This window comes from Mesitornis unicolor, unplaced genomic scaffold (genome assembly GCF_000695765.1).
Source record: "Mesitornis unicolor isolate BGI_N332 unplaced genomic scaffold, ASM69576v1 scaffold3581, whole genome shotgun sequence".
In the NCBI taxonomy this organism is placed as follows: domain Eukaryota; kingdom Metazoa; phylum Chordata; class Aves; order Mesitornithiformes; family Mesitornithidae; genus Mesitornis; species Mesitornis unicolor.
The window spans coordinates 64,524-79,261 of NW_010162969.1; the positions used below are offsets into that span (position 1 = coordinate 64,524).

A 14,738-nucleotide genomic window follows, 5' to 3' on the forward strand; every position below is an offset into this window, starting at 1 on the left:
GAGCTTCCTGGCTCACCCAGCCTTTTTTCCTCCTTCCTTTCTCAAGGGAGGCAGCCCAGTGCCTGCCAAATACTGGCAGCCGCTTCCCCAGCTCCTGGAGCATGCACCACCCAAACCCTTAAACTGGGGGCTGGCAGTGTCAGAATTCAGATGTCTTTGACGAAAAGAGAAACACGTGCAGGCTCTGTGTTCTGCTTTGGGCTTTATTGTCACTTGTGCTTTGTAAAGCTGAGTGGGAATCTGCCAGAGCTGGTAGGGTGGAAGAAACCACCTTTTCAAAGTCAAGCAATCTGCTGCGCTAAGGCAAATGCTGCTGCTTGTTAGTGCCTACGTGGCCTTGCATTAGGCTGCTGGGCTGGGCTACAGGAGATCGGGCACGTTCTGCACGGCTGCTGCAGGCTTCATGTGGAAAATGCCAAATGCGAGTGCCTCACTGCTCCTCCTGGGGATGGGGAACAAGAAGTCTCAGCCTCGGCTGACGTGCTGGCAGTCGGGTCGCAGGCGATGCTCGGCTGGAACGGAAGAGCCAGCCCGGACAAAGTTAAGTTGCCACTCGGGTCTGAAAGCAAAATACTTCTGCAGAATGGCTTCTGGGTTTGCCTGCTCGGGCAGCTGCAGCCCACAGGCTTTCTCAGCTTGAGTTTGTGTTTTGTTCCTCCTCCCCTTCCCCCTGCAGCAGCCCTGCTCTGTGATGACCTTCCCCCCCCAGGAGCATGTGGCTGCCTTGTCTTGCTCTTCCTCCCAGTTTGAAACTCAGTATTCCCCACCAGTGGAGGGGCAGATGCTAGGTTTTCCCATCAGGTCTGTGCTGTGTGCTAATCCTGGGTGTTAATGATCGAGCACAAACACCAAACTTTGCTGTTGCTCTGTGAGCTCCCTCACCCAATTTATGTCTTTATCACACTGGCCTTTATTAAGTGTGAGCCCGGCTGTCGCTGCAGTGCAGAATGACAGAACAGCTCCTGCCTGCAGCCACGCTTAGTCATGGCGTGTAACCTAGCCCTGGACTGCTGCTGCCTCCAAAATAGTCAAGACTGCCTAAAACCGCAATAGTTAGCAGATGGTGGTTGCTCTAATAAATGCTGCCAGGAAGCACTCGGATGGGGGAGGGTTTCAGCTGCTGAGAGCCATGAGGATGTCACCGGGACTGGCAAAGCCCTGCAGCCCATTAAAATTCAGTGGTAGGAGTGCAAAATGTCTCTTCAGGTCAAAGAAATTGAGGTTTTGTTGATTTTATTTTGTCTGTGTCGTCCTCTCACTGAAAATACCTCCAAATAATAAAAAAAAGGTATTTGATAGGTAGTATCTCTTTTCTGGCCAAGCAAAACGTTTTGGCTCCTTCCTGTCCCTGGTGCCTTACCAGTCACTTCAAAAAGCTCAGTGACATCGCGGTGCTTCATGGTGTTGTGGTACCAGTGCTGGGGGAGATCCAAGTGGCCCAGCTGGGGGACCTGACTGTGCCTTGGGCCACGTGGGCCGGGGATGTAAAGGAGAATCACACCTTCCTGGTAGTGTCCTCAGCCAGGCTGTAGGACACCTGCTTCCTGGTCTTGCTTCAGCAAAGGGTTTGTTGCCTGGAGGAGCTGGTGTGCTCACACTTTCAGCTAGGTACATGCCCCATTTGTCTCCTGTGTTAGTGCTTTAACCCTGTGTTGCTGGGTAAAGCCACAAGTGCTGCAGGAGGAGGTGGTCCTGTAACCCCCGTGCCTGCAAAAGGGCTCTTGCTCTCCAGTTGTGCTCTGGCAGGGTCAGTAAGTCAGCCCTTCCGCAGGCAAGCTCTTCCTAATGGGGGGTGCTCTTACTAATGGGGGGTGCTCCTCAGGCCATTGGGTGCTGAAGAGGTAAACAAGTGTTAATGGCTCCCTTGAAGTGCAGGAGGGTAATGCAAGGCTGGGTGCACTCTGGTCCTTTACCAGAGGTGGGAAAATAATTTCAAAGCCCTGGTTCAAGCAAGTTCGGGTATACCCAGTAAGTTTAGGGAGATAACACTTTGCTTTTGGCAAATGCTATTGGTCAAAAACATTTTGCCTGTTTCTGAACTCTGTTGCCTACTCGTTGATACGCCTTTGCTTCCCAAACCAAGTGCCAGTTGCAGTTAGGGAGGACTGCTGCTTTTGAGCTGCTGATTCTTTCAAGGCCATGCTTACATCCAGGCTGCAGACGCACGGTGTGGCCTGAACACCGCCCCTGGCTGCTAGCTGCAACCTGCAAGATTTATCTGAGCCCCTGCTGACGCCCGAGGTGATGCGGCCGTTTCCCAGCACAACCATCCCTGACTCCCCCTGTGCACTGGGCAGAGGGAAGGCGGCCCTTGGAAGGGACATCTCATCTGAAACCCTGCCCTGTGAGCCTTGTTTTCTCTCGCTGACCTGAAGCGCAGCTGCCTGCTTGTGTGTGTCTGAGCAGAGGGGGATGGACCCCACGTCCCTGCCATTAGGGCCTCCGTGCTGGGCAGCGCAGTGGCCCTGTCATGCCAGAACAAAAGTTTTAAGCCACATTAATTGTTGTTTCTGACCCCTCTGTGACTCTCTCATAGAAAAAAAATACATCCAGGGTGTTGCACAGGTGGGCAAAATTGCCAGTGAATTATAGATGTCTTGACATTTGAAAACTGACATTTTGACCTTTTTCACAAATGGGCATTTTTTTGTGGGTTACATGGCCCTTACTTTTAGAAAATTGATGCTAACATAAAGCGTATTATAATAATTATTTGTGAAATAATGATAGCATATTAATGGCATGCAAATTACTGATCTAGGAATCCAGCATGCCCGTAACGATTCCTGTACTTTTAATGTCAACATTAAAAGCAACATCTAACTAACAGTGATAAGGCAAATTAATGTTAATAACAGTTTTGACACTAATAGCAAGTTATCATTATTTTAAAAGTCTTTCCTGTTGCCAAGGCTCAAACTGATTTTAAAAAAGCCACGCCACCTCTCAGCTCGCTGTCCCTGGCGCTTTTCCTACAACGCTGCAAGGAGATTCCACTCCCCTTGTTCTTATCAAAGGTCTCTGATTGCACCAGATTTCCTATTCTAGCCAAACACTAACTCGGGAAACAGGAGGCCACCCCCAGCTCCTAAAAGACCTTTGCAGAGCAGCTTTTCTCTAATTAAATTTGGGAAAATGTTTTATCAGCAAAGGGTTTTTAAAATGCCGTCTGTGTACAGTGTTGAGTGGGTAGAGCCAGGGAATGGGATCAAGGCTTTGAAATTTTCTTCCTCTCTTGGCACAGCCAAACTCATCTCACCTCTTGTGGGTTTTATGTGCTCTGATAGCGTTAGGTTTACTTCTTCAGTACTGATGGCCACAGGACCATCCCACACAGGAAACACTGGCCAAACTCTACAGAGAGTAACTTCCCAAGGGAAGCTTCATGTGGATGTGGTCAATGCAGATAAACCTGGGCTGTTCATCAGAAGAGTGACCTGCTTCCCCTCCTCAGGGAAAAGGATACTCTCAGTGAGCAAACTGCTAAAGCTGTTTGTTGCTATGGCTGGGACCAGTGCTATGCACAGAGCACCTCGCTTTGCATGGGACAGACATAGCTGCAAGGAGATTATAAAGATGCAGTCTCTGCCCTGAAGCCTTCCCAGCCTAACTTTAGGCTTTTATCAACTGAGTGGGAATCAACACAACAAGTCTCATGGCTGAGAAACAATGAGAACTCCAGTAAGAGGCAGGTACTACGTGCTTTGGTGGCACTGAGTTGTGACACAGCTGTGATGTGGCTATTTAATTCATCAGGGGTCTCTTAATCTTCCTGAGAGTTTGTTTATAAACAAAAATTCTGTTGAGATCCTTTCAACTGAAGGTGCCTTTCATGATGGATCATGGATAGGGCTTTGAGCCACCTGGTCTAGTGGGAGGTGTTCCTGCCCATGGCAGGGGAGGTGGACCGGATGATCTTCAAGGCCCCTTCCAACTCTTAAGCATTCTGTGACTCTATGGGAAGTTGCTCAGGTATGAACTGATCTAAATGATGTGAGAGAACATTATGTGTGTCTTGGCTCCTTAAAAATATTCCAACACTATCTGCTTCATGCTAGTCCTACACTGGTTTTCCTGGCTTGCTGCCTCTCTTCATATTTTGTTTCAAACTGTATAACCCATGAGCAGTTAAAAACTTTGCACAAGCCTCCTGCAAAAGATTTTCTTTCATGTCAGGAGGGAGCTGCTTGACTGTGTGCCACAGCCTCAAAATGTACCTCTGCAGCATCCCGCTGTACTGCGGGATTGTTCAGCTCTTACTTTGCTCCCCTCAGTTCACCCTGCCCCACTTGCTGCTCTCCTCCGTGCTTGCTCATGTTTCCTCAAACAGAGCAAAAGCTTCACTCACAGCTTGCAAGGAGAGCAGCACATCTGAGATGATGCCTGCACTGGAGGGTCTGGCTGGGGCCTGGGCTTTCACTGGAGCACAGCTGTGCAGGGAGCTCCTTGGACAAGGACTGACTCCCAGTGGGAAGGGCTATGAAGGTCTGTTCAAACAAATGTTAACTTCTACATTCAAAGTTTTGCTACTGGTTTCAATGCAGCAAAGGGAAGTAGTACAAGGAAACAAAGCTCCTCGAGGTATCAGAACTGAAAGATGAGGGCTAGGACTCCTCTGTGGTTCTGAAGTGTCACCAACTCACCACTCAGTGCATGAAAGTGGTTTGAGCAGGTAAGGTGCTGGGGTTTCTCCCCAGGAGGGTGCTGGTGCAGACTCTCAACTGCCTTTCCAAGGCACCTGGGGGCCTTGGGTAAATGGGCTCTGTGGAGCCAGCACATACTGGGGAGAGCTTCAAAAGTGCTTCAGTTCCACCTGAGCCTTCCCTGCAGTCAGTCAGATAAGCCTGGCCACTTGACACATAAAATAATTTCTTGGAACTTTAAACCAGTAGTTTTTAAAGTTAGAAAATTGTCATCTTCCACTGCTGAGTACAGAGCATGAAGAGAACTGCTGAAAAACTTTTCAGTGTCCCTGTTTCCCTCACTGCCTCCACTGAGTAATTCCTCCCTGATGTCTGTGTCATTTAGTGCTAGTGGGGAGAATAAACTGTATTAGCCTGTTTGCTTGTCTGTTGCTGTTACGCAGCTCCACTGAATGCAGCATCACGTTCAGCATCACACCTTCACAAAAGACAGAAATTAGCCCAAAGAAGCAACAACCAGAAGTGGCAGATCCTCCCGCTGCAGTATTGGCACGAGTTATTGGATTCAGCAAGCAGATTTGGCATTATCCTACTGTGCTGCCTGTCAAAGCAAAGACTACATCAAAAGAATCTGCTCTTGATCTGCATTACAGAAGATAAATACAAACCACTCAGACTTCCTGGGATACCTACCCAGGCTCCATCGGGTCCAAACAGCTCTAAAAAGTTGCCGATAAATTCCCTGGACTTTTCTTCCCATTTCTGAATAAGGTCATGGCTCTTCTCTTCCACCTTGTAAACAAATTCTTTTGATTTTTCCTCCACATTCTTGACTTTTTCTTTCATTTTGTCCACTTGGTTTTGAAAGCGGTATTTCTTCTCCTGTTTTGAAAGTGGAGAGAGAGATAAATATATAGGAACTTGGAAATAATTAGCCACTGACAGCTGAAACGAAGAAAAAAAATTGCATCAATGTGTCCTAATACATATGGTCTTGATTAACTATTCCCACGTTATTTTTATAAATGCAAATTTAACATTTGTGGGATGAAGTGCAGAAGGTACATATTGAAAAGACCATCTTGTGTGACTACTGTGCTTAATTCACTACATGAATCTTTCCATATTTTCAAACTGAGTGCACTTTAAAAATTGGATGAGTCTTGTGAAGGACACAAGTGAGAAATTACCAGCTTAAACTTAAATGAAAGGCAAATCTCCCTGGGTTTCCTAGCAAACACAGCCTGCTGCTGACTTGCCAGCCTGGATGATGACTTGGACCAAAATATCTCTTTGGTTGGGTTTCTGCAGAGCAGAAGGAAAACTCTTCACTCCAAGCCTGGCTTGTAGAGGAGCTTCTGGCTGCAACAGAAGGAAGTGCAAAGACCAATGGCTTGTGGCTGGCAGACTTGATAGAAAAGAGGGCAACCTCCTAATTCCAAGGAGAGGGACAGAGAAGGTGATGTTAGTAGGCTAATCACAGAATCACAGAATGTTAGGGATTGGAAGGGACCTCAAAAGATCATCTAGTCCAATCCCCCTGCCGGAGCAGGAACACCTAGATGAGGTTGCACAGGAAGGCGTCCAGGCGGGTTTTGAATGTCTCCAGAGAAGGAGACTCCACAACCTCTCTGGGCAGCCTGGTCCAGTGCTCTGTCACCCTCACTGAGAAGAAGTTTCTTCTCAAATTTAAGTGGAACCTCCTGTGTTCCAGTTTGTGCCCATTACCCCTTGTCCTATCATTGTTTGTCACCGAGAAGAGCCTGGCTCCATCCTCGTGACACTCACCCTTTAAATATTTATAAACATGAATGAGGTCTCCCCTCAGTCTCCTCTTCTGCAAACTAAAGAGATCCAGCTCCCTCAGCTGCTCCTCATAAGGGAGATGCTCCACTCCCTTAATCATGTTGGGCCAAGCTTCTGAAATACTTCAGGGTTAAAGAGCTTTTGTCTTGAAATGCTTCTGTGCTCCTCAAACGTCCAATGCACACAGCCAACTAATGCTGTGCCCTTAAAAGTGCAATGGTCTCTGCAGAAGCACAGATTGCTATCAGCTTTTAATTTCCTGTGAACATCATTTAATGGGCACTTGAATTTACTCTTACAACAAATACTGTTTAGTGCTGAGGTGGGTTTTATTCTAGCTCATGAATCGCTAGAAGAACCATCTTTGCAGGCCACAATGCCAAACAAAATCCTAAAGGTCCAAGGAAACCAAACTCACTTTGCACCTAATAGGTTACCAAGCCTTTCTTTGGCAAGGAAACCAGCGCTTGTCTGTCTTGGTGAAATCCTGTGGGTTTCTTGTTTTGTTTGTTGTTTTTTTTTTAAATTTTAAAACGCAAACAGCTTCTGGTGCAAATTAGTATTTCCGCATTTAAGTTACTATAAGCTAAATAACCAAATGCCAGGAGGGACTTCAGGATACATCAGTGTCTTGAGACTGGGGGAAGCAGACCTTATGCAACGGTACCTTAACCTCAGAGCCACTAAAGGATAAATTTGAGAACCCCCAAGGCATCCAGCATGCCTTAATTTAATGGGAATTTGCAACAGTGATCCTTCTGGGTGGAGTACTTACAAGCAGGACTTTTTAGAGATTTTGTACAAGTGAAAAGTGCAGTGAAGTAAGTATTTATGCCCTGTGATCTCCAATTTATCTACCAGACTTCAAAATAAGAAACAAGGAAACAAAACCGTCACAAAATGACACTATTCAGTCCTTCACAAGGGGTTTCCCAGCTCTAGGAAGGGAGGAGGAAGGCCTCCTGTGAGCCAGTCTAATCACAGGGAAGATTTCGATAATGTGGGTTATCCTGAGGCCTTAAGACGTGAAACAGAAAATTAAGGAAGTAAACTGTCATTTCTGTTAAGAGTTTACTCTCTACTGGAGAGTAAAGTGCAATTCCGTATGTGGAGGCTGAATAACCTGAGCTGCTACATTTTTCTGAGCCATCCTTTCAAATGATAGTTTTGTCCTACCTATTGTGGCTTCTGATCTCTTCAGCATCATTTGGGTATGAGCTTCCTAACACACTTCCTTCTTTTTTATAAACCATTTTAGCCTCCTCTAGTAATCTCACTGCTCCTGCCGTGTTGTAGAGGAAGTTTGGGTATCAAAATCTTTGCTGTCTCTGCTGCCTTCTCCCAGCGGGAATAAAGAAATATAGAAATAATAATAAAGAAACTGTCTGGGTGACTGGCTGAGAAGCCTGCAGTGGGGGAGTGGGCTCCTTCACAGCTCAAGGAAGAGCAGCAGCTTTGTTACAAATGTGAAAGAATAAGATGGAAATTGCTAATTAAAAAGAGCAATTAAAACTACCCTCAGCATACCAGTTTCTTTTAAGTTCTTCCCAGCTCTGTCTCCTATTTTAAAAGCATCAGGAGGAAGATATACTTTCTTAGCCTTTACTCAAAATCTGGGTCCTAGGAAAGCGCTTCAGAAGCAAATGCAGATTGGTGTACTTACATTTATAAAACTAACATTCAGCTCTTTGGCGGTGTATCCTCGTTGGAGGTTCCGCCGGGCGTACACGTCGTAGTCCCGGACGATTCTGGTGATGATATCCGACGTGGAGATACCTTCGGTTCTCTGCGTTGGTACGAACATTCCTGAGCAAAGTGGGAAAAGAGAGCCCACTGAGAAAGCACGGCAGGACCAGGCACTGCAGCAGGTAGCTGAGGATGAACACAGAAATACCTGACCAAAGGTAAGAGACTTGCAGTTCTGTCTGCCTCACTCCCAGTTCTTTCCTGTTGTTCTTGTGTGAGCTTAGGGGGCCCATTAAGTTGCTGTATCATTCATTTTTCCTCAGGTCTTCAGAAAGGCTAAAACTTGCCCTCTTCACAGTGTTTGCTGTGATGTGGAAGTTATCAGACTGCCAGGGGCTCCCGAGCCAGCAAGGCTAAACCTCGCAGTTGTGGAAATTCACTGAGCCCTTCTTTCCATAATCATAGCTCTTATTTAATGTCATAAAAAGGAACTGGGTGGGCTTCCACTCCCACTCCTGAAAGGCTATTTGCTGCTCTCCTGTACATTTCCACTCTCCCCTTCCCTCCTGTGCTGCACCATTGGTCTTTGTAGTGCTGAGTAAAACAGACCAGCCTCTGGCTTCGGCCAAAGCCCAGAAGTGCCTTCAGGTAAAAGAGGTGTTACAATAACTGGAAAACACCCTGGAGGTGCCAGTAGCTTGTAACAGGAAGGCAATGCATAATGGTAGTGTGAACAAAACACATATATACTGTGGGGACTGAGGGTATCAGTCTCCACAGCCCCCATTTCATGTCCACCTGGCCATGTCAGTGCCTGCATAACCACTCTCCCTGCTCCGAAAGATCAGTCCCTAAGAAAACTGGCCATTTATTAATAATGCTTGTTCTTTCTCAACACAGCTGAGGCATATATTGCTTTTCAATTCCTCCTCATCAAGACAGGATCACTTGAACTGTTAATGCAAGCCACAAAGGCAACAATAGCAGAGTGCTAGCACACCTTGGCTTAGCAGTTATTTAGGGCTACAAGAAACGACTACTATCACTTATATGTAATTGCAACATGAAGCTGCTGATGAGAGTGAGCTGTGAAACAAGACTGGAAACAGTTTTGCAAAAAAAAAAGCAGTGCTTTGTGGTAAAAGGGTACTATAGCTACTGGCAAGTTAATCCTCATATGTTCACTTGAAGTAGGCAGGCATTGCTGGCTAATTTCACAGGGTTTGAAAAGATCTGGATAAAGAATCAAGAAGCTTAGCAGCCTCTTGTGACCAAATGCTATGTGATATTTTTTCCTTTCTGATCTCTAATTAATACTCTGCTAAAAATTAGATTATTTTAATCACAAGCAGAGAGGTTTCCCTGATCGTGCTTTTCAAGCTTGTAGCAGTCACTCAGGAAACTATTTTTGGAAGCAGTGAAACCCGCTTTGAGCCAGAAGCCTTTATAGATAGGAGCTACAAGAATGCATGAACAAAATCCAGACCCTACCCTTGCTAAGCCAAAAGCAGAATTGTTTTCAAGCAGATGCACAAACCCACGTACAAGAACATTACCTTTAGTCACTGAATTTGCTTTCATATACTTCTGTTGGACTGATTAATGTTTTCCAAACCAACTGTTCACAGATGTGCAAGGTCTACTCAGTGCACCATTACCCAGCTCACCACTGTCTGTATGCCCTCCCAGCCACTGAAGGGAGCGGTGAAATGGGAGCCCATGGGACACTGCACAAGGAGCTCCACAGTTCCCATCTGCTGCTCTGCTCCCCCAGCAACCCAATGTGGGAAAATGGCAGTAAGGAAAAGGCACAAACGCATCCACAGCATTGGTCTATTTAAAACAAAACCCCCTAGAAGAAAGGGGAAATTCACTATTGTAACAATGCTGTTCTGGAGTGTTAGGACTATTACAGCACTAGACCTCAAAACTCTTCACAAATAAGGTAATATTATTCCCAGTTTTTATGTAATAAAATTCAGCCATACAGGACTGAAGTCACTTCTCCAGCATCTTGCAGTGATAGAGACAGGACAGACCACAAGTCTCTGAAGCTGTAAGTCCATACTCTATTCTGCAAACCTTGAATTTCTTGTCAGGACGCTTGCGCACTGCACCCGTGCTCAACAACAGCAAAGAAGGATGTGCCAGGTTTGGGCACTCTCCAGCTCAGTCTGGTAACAATGCAGTGACACCAAGGGCTCCTGTCATATTGTCCTGTGCACTCAGCACATTACAGAAGAAAAGCAAAATGCCTGTGCAGCACATATGGCGTATGTCCCTCGGTGACCCGTCCTTACCTTTGTTCCACTGCCTAGTGAAGTAAGCTGGTGCTGGCTCTGAATCTGTAGAGCTGCAGCTCTCAAAGGAGGGTTGTGAGTCTGACACCACGGAGAGGTTTGCAAGTGGAAAAAGATCAAGAACTGCTGCTATAAAAAGCTTATTCTTTCAGCTCAGGTCAATACCTGGTCTACTGCTGCCATTGGATAGTCTGAGAAGGTCACTTTGTGTGATAAATCACTATCAGGCAGACTTGTTCTGGAATTCTTTTAATCCTCCAATATACATGATTATGTAGACCAGGAAGAGGATGGATTTGCCAGGGTTCAAAGCAGCACTTCCAGGAAGCAGGAGAAGAAAGGTATGATCAGTTCCACCTCCCCCACTGTTCACTGTGTTAGGGCAGCTGCTGGCAGACAGTGGCTTAATATTATCTCCTCAGATTAAATTCAGCTTTCTTGAACTGAACAGAAACTCCTGATGACTTCAGTATGTTCATGGTCAATGTAATACGGTAGTCAACCAAACGGCTAAGTAGTCATGGTAAATTAATTACTCTGGTACCGATTTAAACCTTCTGCCAGTGTAGTGAAAAGAACGCCTGGTGCAAATCAGAAGTGGATCCTAATGAGTCCTGAAGGCTGCCTGTGCTTGCCCAAATTCAGGACTGGGCTGTGTCAAGGAGTCATCAGTTTGCAGTTATCCACAAATGTCTGAAGTCGGCTGGGCTGCTGTGGGAACTAAACTCATTGTCATCTGTTCAAAGCTCTTAGTCGAGCTCACTAAAATTGTTTTCAAAACCCAGATGGGGCTCTTTCATGGCAAATCTGAATGGTTTCCTAGGGGTTATGGCAGAAATTCAACCAAGGGCATCCTTTGTGGTTTTACAAAGTGAATCTTTCTGTTGAAGTCTGCAGTACCTACCGTTAGCGCATAAGAGAATGTGGTATAACCTCTACTGCTTCTCTCCCAGCAGTTGTGGTCAAAAGGCAGTAAAAGAATTTGAGCTGAGGCTGAAAAGGAAGGTGATAAAAGTATAAAGTTGCCCTTACCTGCCTCCTTTATGTGTTTGTATACATCATCCGAGCCAGCGGAGGAGTAAGGGATGTCATCGTGGGCTACAAAGTCAATCTGCCAGTGAACAGAAGAAGAATCACATGCCACCATCACTGAATTTTGGATCAGTGGGGGTCGTTGTGGATGATCATCGCTTTTCTCGACTTCAGCTGACTTGCTTTTGACATTCTCATCCTAAAGCCATCACCTAGAACATTGCACTAGATTTAGGCCTACAACTGCTGTGTGATACATCAGTTATGAAAGAACAGAAAGCTTATCTCCAGAAGCACTGCCATTAGCACATCACTCTGGCTGGCTCTGTGTGATATTCTGTAGAGAACCTAACACACCCATTCCGGCTTTTGTTGCTACTGGAATGGCTGCATCAAATGAGAAAGCCTTGGCTTTCCAAACCATGGAGGCAGGATTATTGATTCTGCCTCCTTAGGGCTGTGTGTATATACATGTGTACCTCGTACTGTCATGCTGTCCTTTCTTCACCCAGTGATGTGAACACTAAAATATATCCTAGTTCATTATGTAAGACAGTCAATAGCATGTAATAAATTCTATCCTGCCTTTTAGAGGACACATGACATCTTTACATATTTCTGGCCAATTATTGCACCTGTTGACATTAATAAGAAATACGTCTTTAATTCAGGACTTTAATAGAACTTTAGTCACTATGTGATAACTTTCCTTGTTTACAATCTCCTTTCCTGAAAGTCAATTTGTGAATAATTCTTCTGTGTTATTTTGCCATTCAAAAATCCCACTACAGAAATAATCTCGGCGTACTGAGGGAAAAAAAAGGCAAGACAAGTATAACATTTTTTGATAAGAATGGAGGCAATCAATACCATGTACCTAATTTCAGTGGCTGGTATTAATTGAATTAAGTAATTTGCTCCAGTTAATAGAATTTCACAGACCTGATGTTTATTCTCAACTGTCATTCTAGAAAGGGGAAGGGAGGGATAAGGGGAGAAATGTACCTTATGTTTTTCAAGGAACTCAGGTGTCAGTGTCCAGGGTGCGTCTCTGATGACCTCATCCACATAACGACAGTGTCTGAGGGCTTCATATCGCTCAGTTTCATTCATCACAGTGAAGCCTTTGAATTTATGAGTTAAATCATCACTGCAAACTAAAATATGGAAGTATCAACAAAATGGCTCCACTCTCAGTAGAATTAGCATGACCAACAGTTGATTATTTCCCGATAACTCCATTAAGCACTTAGTTATTAGTTTATCTAAATTTGGGGTGCTCCAGGATATCTAAGAGTGCTGCTCAGGGTTGGCAGGTACAACCATAGACTTCTAAGACATCCTTCCCTTTCTGAAGCTGCAGCCAGAGCCCAAGTGAGATACTGTAGGGTGTCTCAGGTGGTACGGTGTGCACGTGTTGAGGCAACACAATCCCACTGCAAGTGGGGATTTCATGGGCTGTGAAATTTCAGGGGTGATGGTCAATGCTTTAAAAACAATCAAAAAGTGCAGTGTCGGCAATCACAGAGTGCTTGCAAACTTCATGTATCACAAAACAGTTGAGGTGGAAAGGCACCACTGGACATCATCTAATCCAACCTCCCTCCTCACAGCAGGGTCAACTACAGCAGGTTGCTAGGGCCATGTCCAGTTGAGTTTCCAAAGATGGAGATCCCTCAGCCTCGCTGGGCTTCCTGTTCCCACTTTTTGTTCTTATGTAAATAACACTCTAAATTATAAATTGGCCAACAAAGCTCTAAATCACATCAGAACAGTTTCTCACTAAATAAACACTGACTGAAAACAAGTCAGGGCAGATTTTATAGGAATCTGTCTCTGAGTTTAGCTTTGAGTTCAGATTCATAGAAAGAGAAGCAAGGCTTGTGCCAAGCTCAAATGGGAAATCGCCGAAGGAAGCCCCATGGAAAGGACTGGGAAAAGCCGTATGCTCTGGTGGAATGAGCAGAGTCAGAAGTCCAGAAATCCTGCATCTTTAACTCTGGATGTACCAATACTTTGCCACATTGCTTTTTAAATAAGGGGAAGCAACACCCATGCTACCAAAGTTAGGTATTATCCTCTACCCACATAACATTGTGTAAAGCAGTGACCTGTTCCCACAGCTGTAACTGTGTCCAATATTACAGCTATGATAGCCATTTGACACCCCACATGGAATAATACGATACCCATTTCTAGCTGAGTTGACAGTGGTTGTCCTTCACCACAGGTCAAACCTGTGCCTTTGGTTCTCACTTGTCTGTGACACCAGGATAAATAGTAAATGTGCTTGACAAATGATAAATGCAACATTATTAGGGCTGTGGGGAAGTGTGAGAGCAGCCCTACGGCTGCTGCTTCTTTCTAATTTGAAAACATCAACCTATCAGGCAAGGCGCTGGCAAAGATGCAGTCTTTTTTGAGATCTAAAATGGATGTTCTTGCTGTGATGGTCATTAAGGACCTTTAAAGTAGGAAAAATCTAGGAAGGCTTAGATAGCCCTGGAGTTTGTGCAAAATTCAAACCCAGATAATAATATACATATGAATTCCAGCTAGCAAAATGCTACTCTATCCTATTATGTCACTTTTGATACCTGCTGACAAGAAATTTAATGGAGATCAAAGCATTTTCAGTAGAAAGATCCCTTCTGGGATTGTATTTATATTTATTTACAGCCTTTATGTCATCTTAAAGTGACCCTCTCCTGAAAGAAAGGGTCTACTAAAATGACTGGAAAATAGTAATTTTTGCTTAAATTCTGTAGAAAGACTTGATTTCATTTTTTACTTCTTGTTCTTGTACAGTGCAGACACAATATCTCCTTTTGATTCTGTCACCCTGCTCTAATGACTGATTTGGGAAAGTATAAATATATGTTATTTTAAAAAAAAAAACCTTAGCTCCAAATAATTGTCTTCACAATGACAAATAAAAGAGGTTGGTTGTAGTGCCCACAAAGACACACACCACCAGTGCTTTTGCAGCACAAATTGTATGTGGGTGTGGAAAACTGCCCATTTTATAAACATGCTAGGATGCTGCGCCTTGCTGGGAAAAGCTGCTGATGAGTTCTGGCTGCAAAGTGAAGCTATGCCATGAATTTCAAAGGAGCCAGTCTTTCACCCGAGAGCTGCTTCCCTGATCTGGGACAACCCCCCCACTCCTTTAAAAGCAACAACAAAACCTACATAACTAGCTTGTTTTAAAAAAAAACAGCCTCACAGTCTTGTACCTCCCCTTGCTTCTTGTGCAAGCTCTCTGGCTCAG

The 14,738-nt window shown here is 44.9% G+C and overlaps 1 protein-coding gene across 1 annotated transcript in view; it reads right to left on the reverse strand.

Moving 5' to 3' along the window:
* Positions 1 to 192: 192 nt before the first annotated feature.
* Positions 193 to 14,738, reverse strand: part of PCYT1B (phosphate cytidylyltransferase 1, choline, beta) — a gene marked incomplete at its 5' end in the record, with an annotated part of 17,219 nt that continues 2,673 nt past the window's right edge. Inside the window, 5 exons of the mRNA XM_010193776.1 lie at positions 193 to 512; positions 5,337 to 5,525; positions 8,113 to 8,255; positions 11,468 to 11,546; positions 12,473 to 12,624. Coding sequence (XP_010192078.1) covers positions 402 to 512; positions 5,337 to 5,525; positions 8,113 to 8,255; positions 11,468 to 11,546; positions 12,473 to 12,624 — 674 coding nt within the window. The remainder of the gene's footprint in view (positions 513 to 5,336; positions 5,526 to 8,112; positions 8,256 to 11,467; positions 11,547 to 12,472; positions 12,625 to 14,738) is intronic.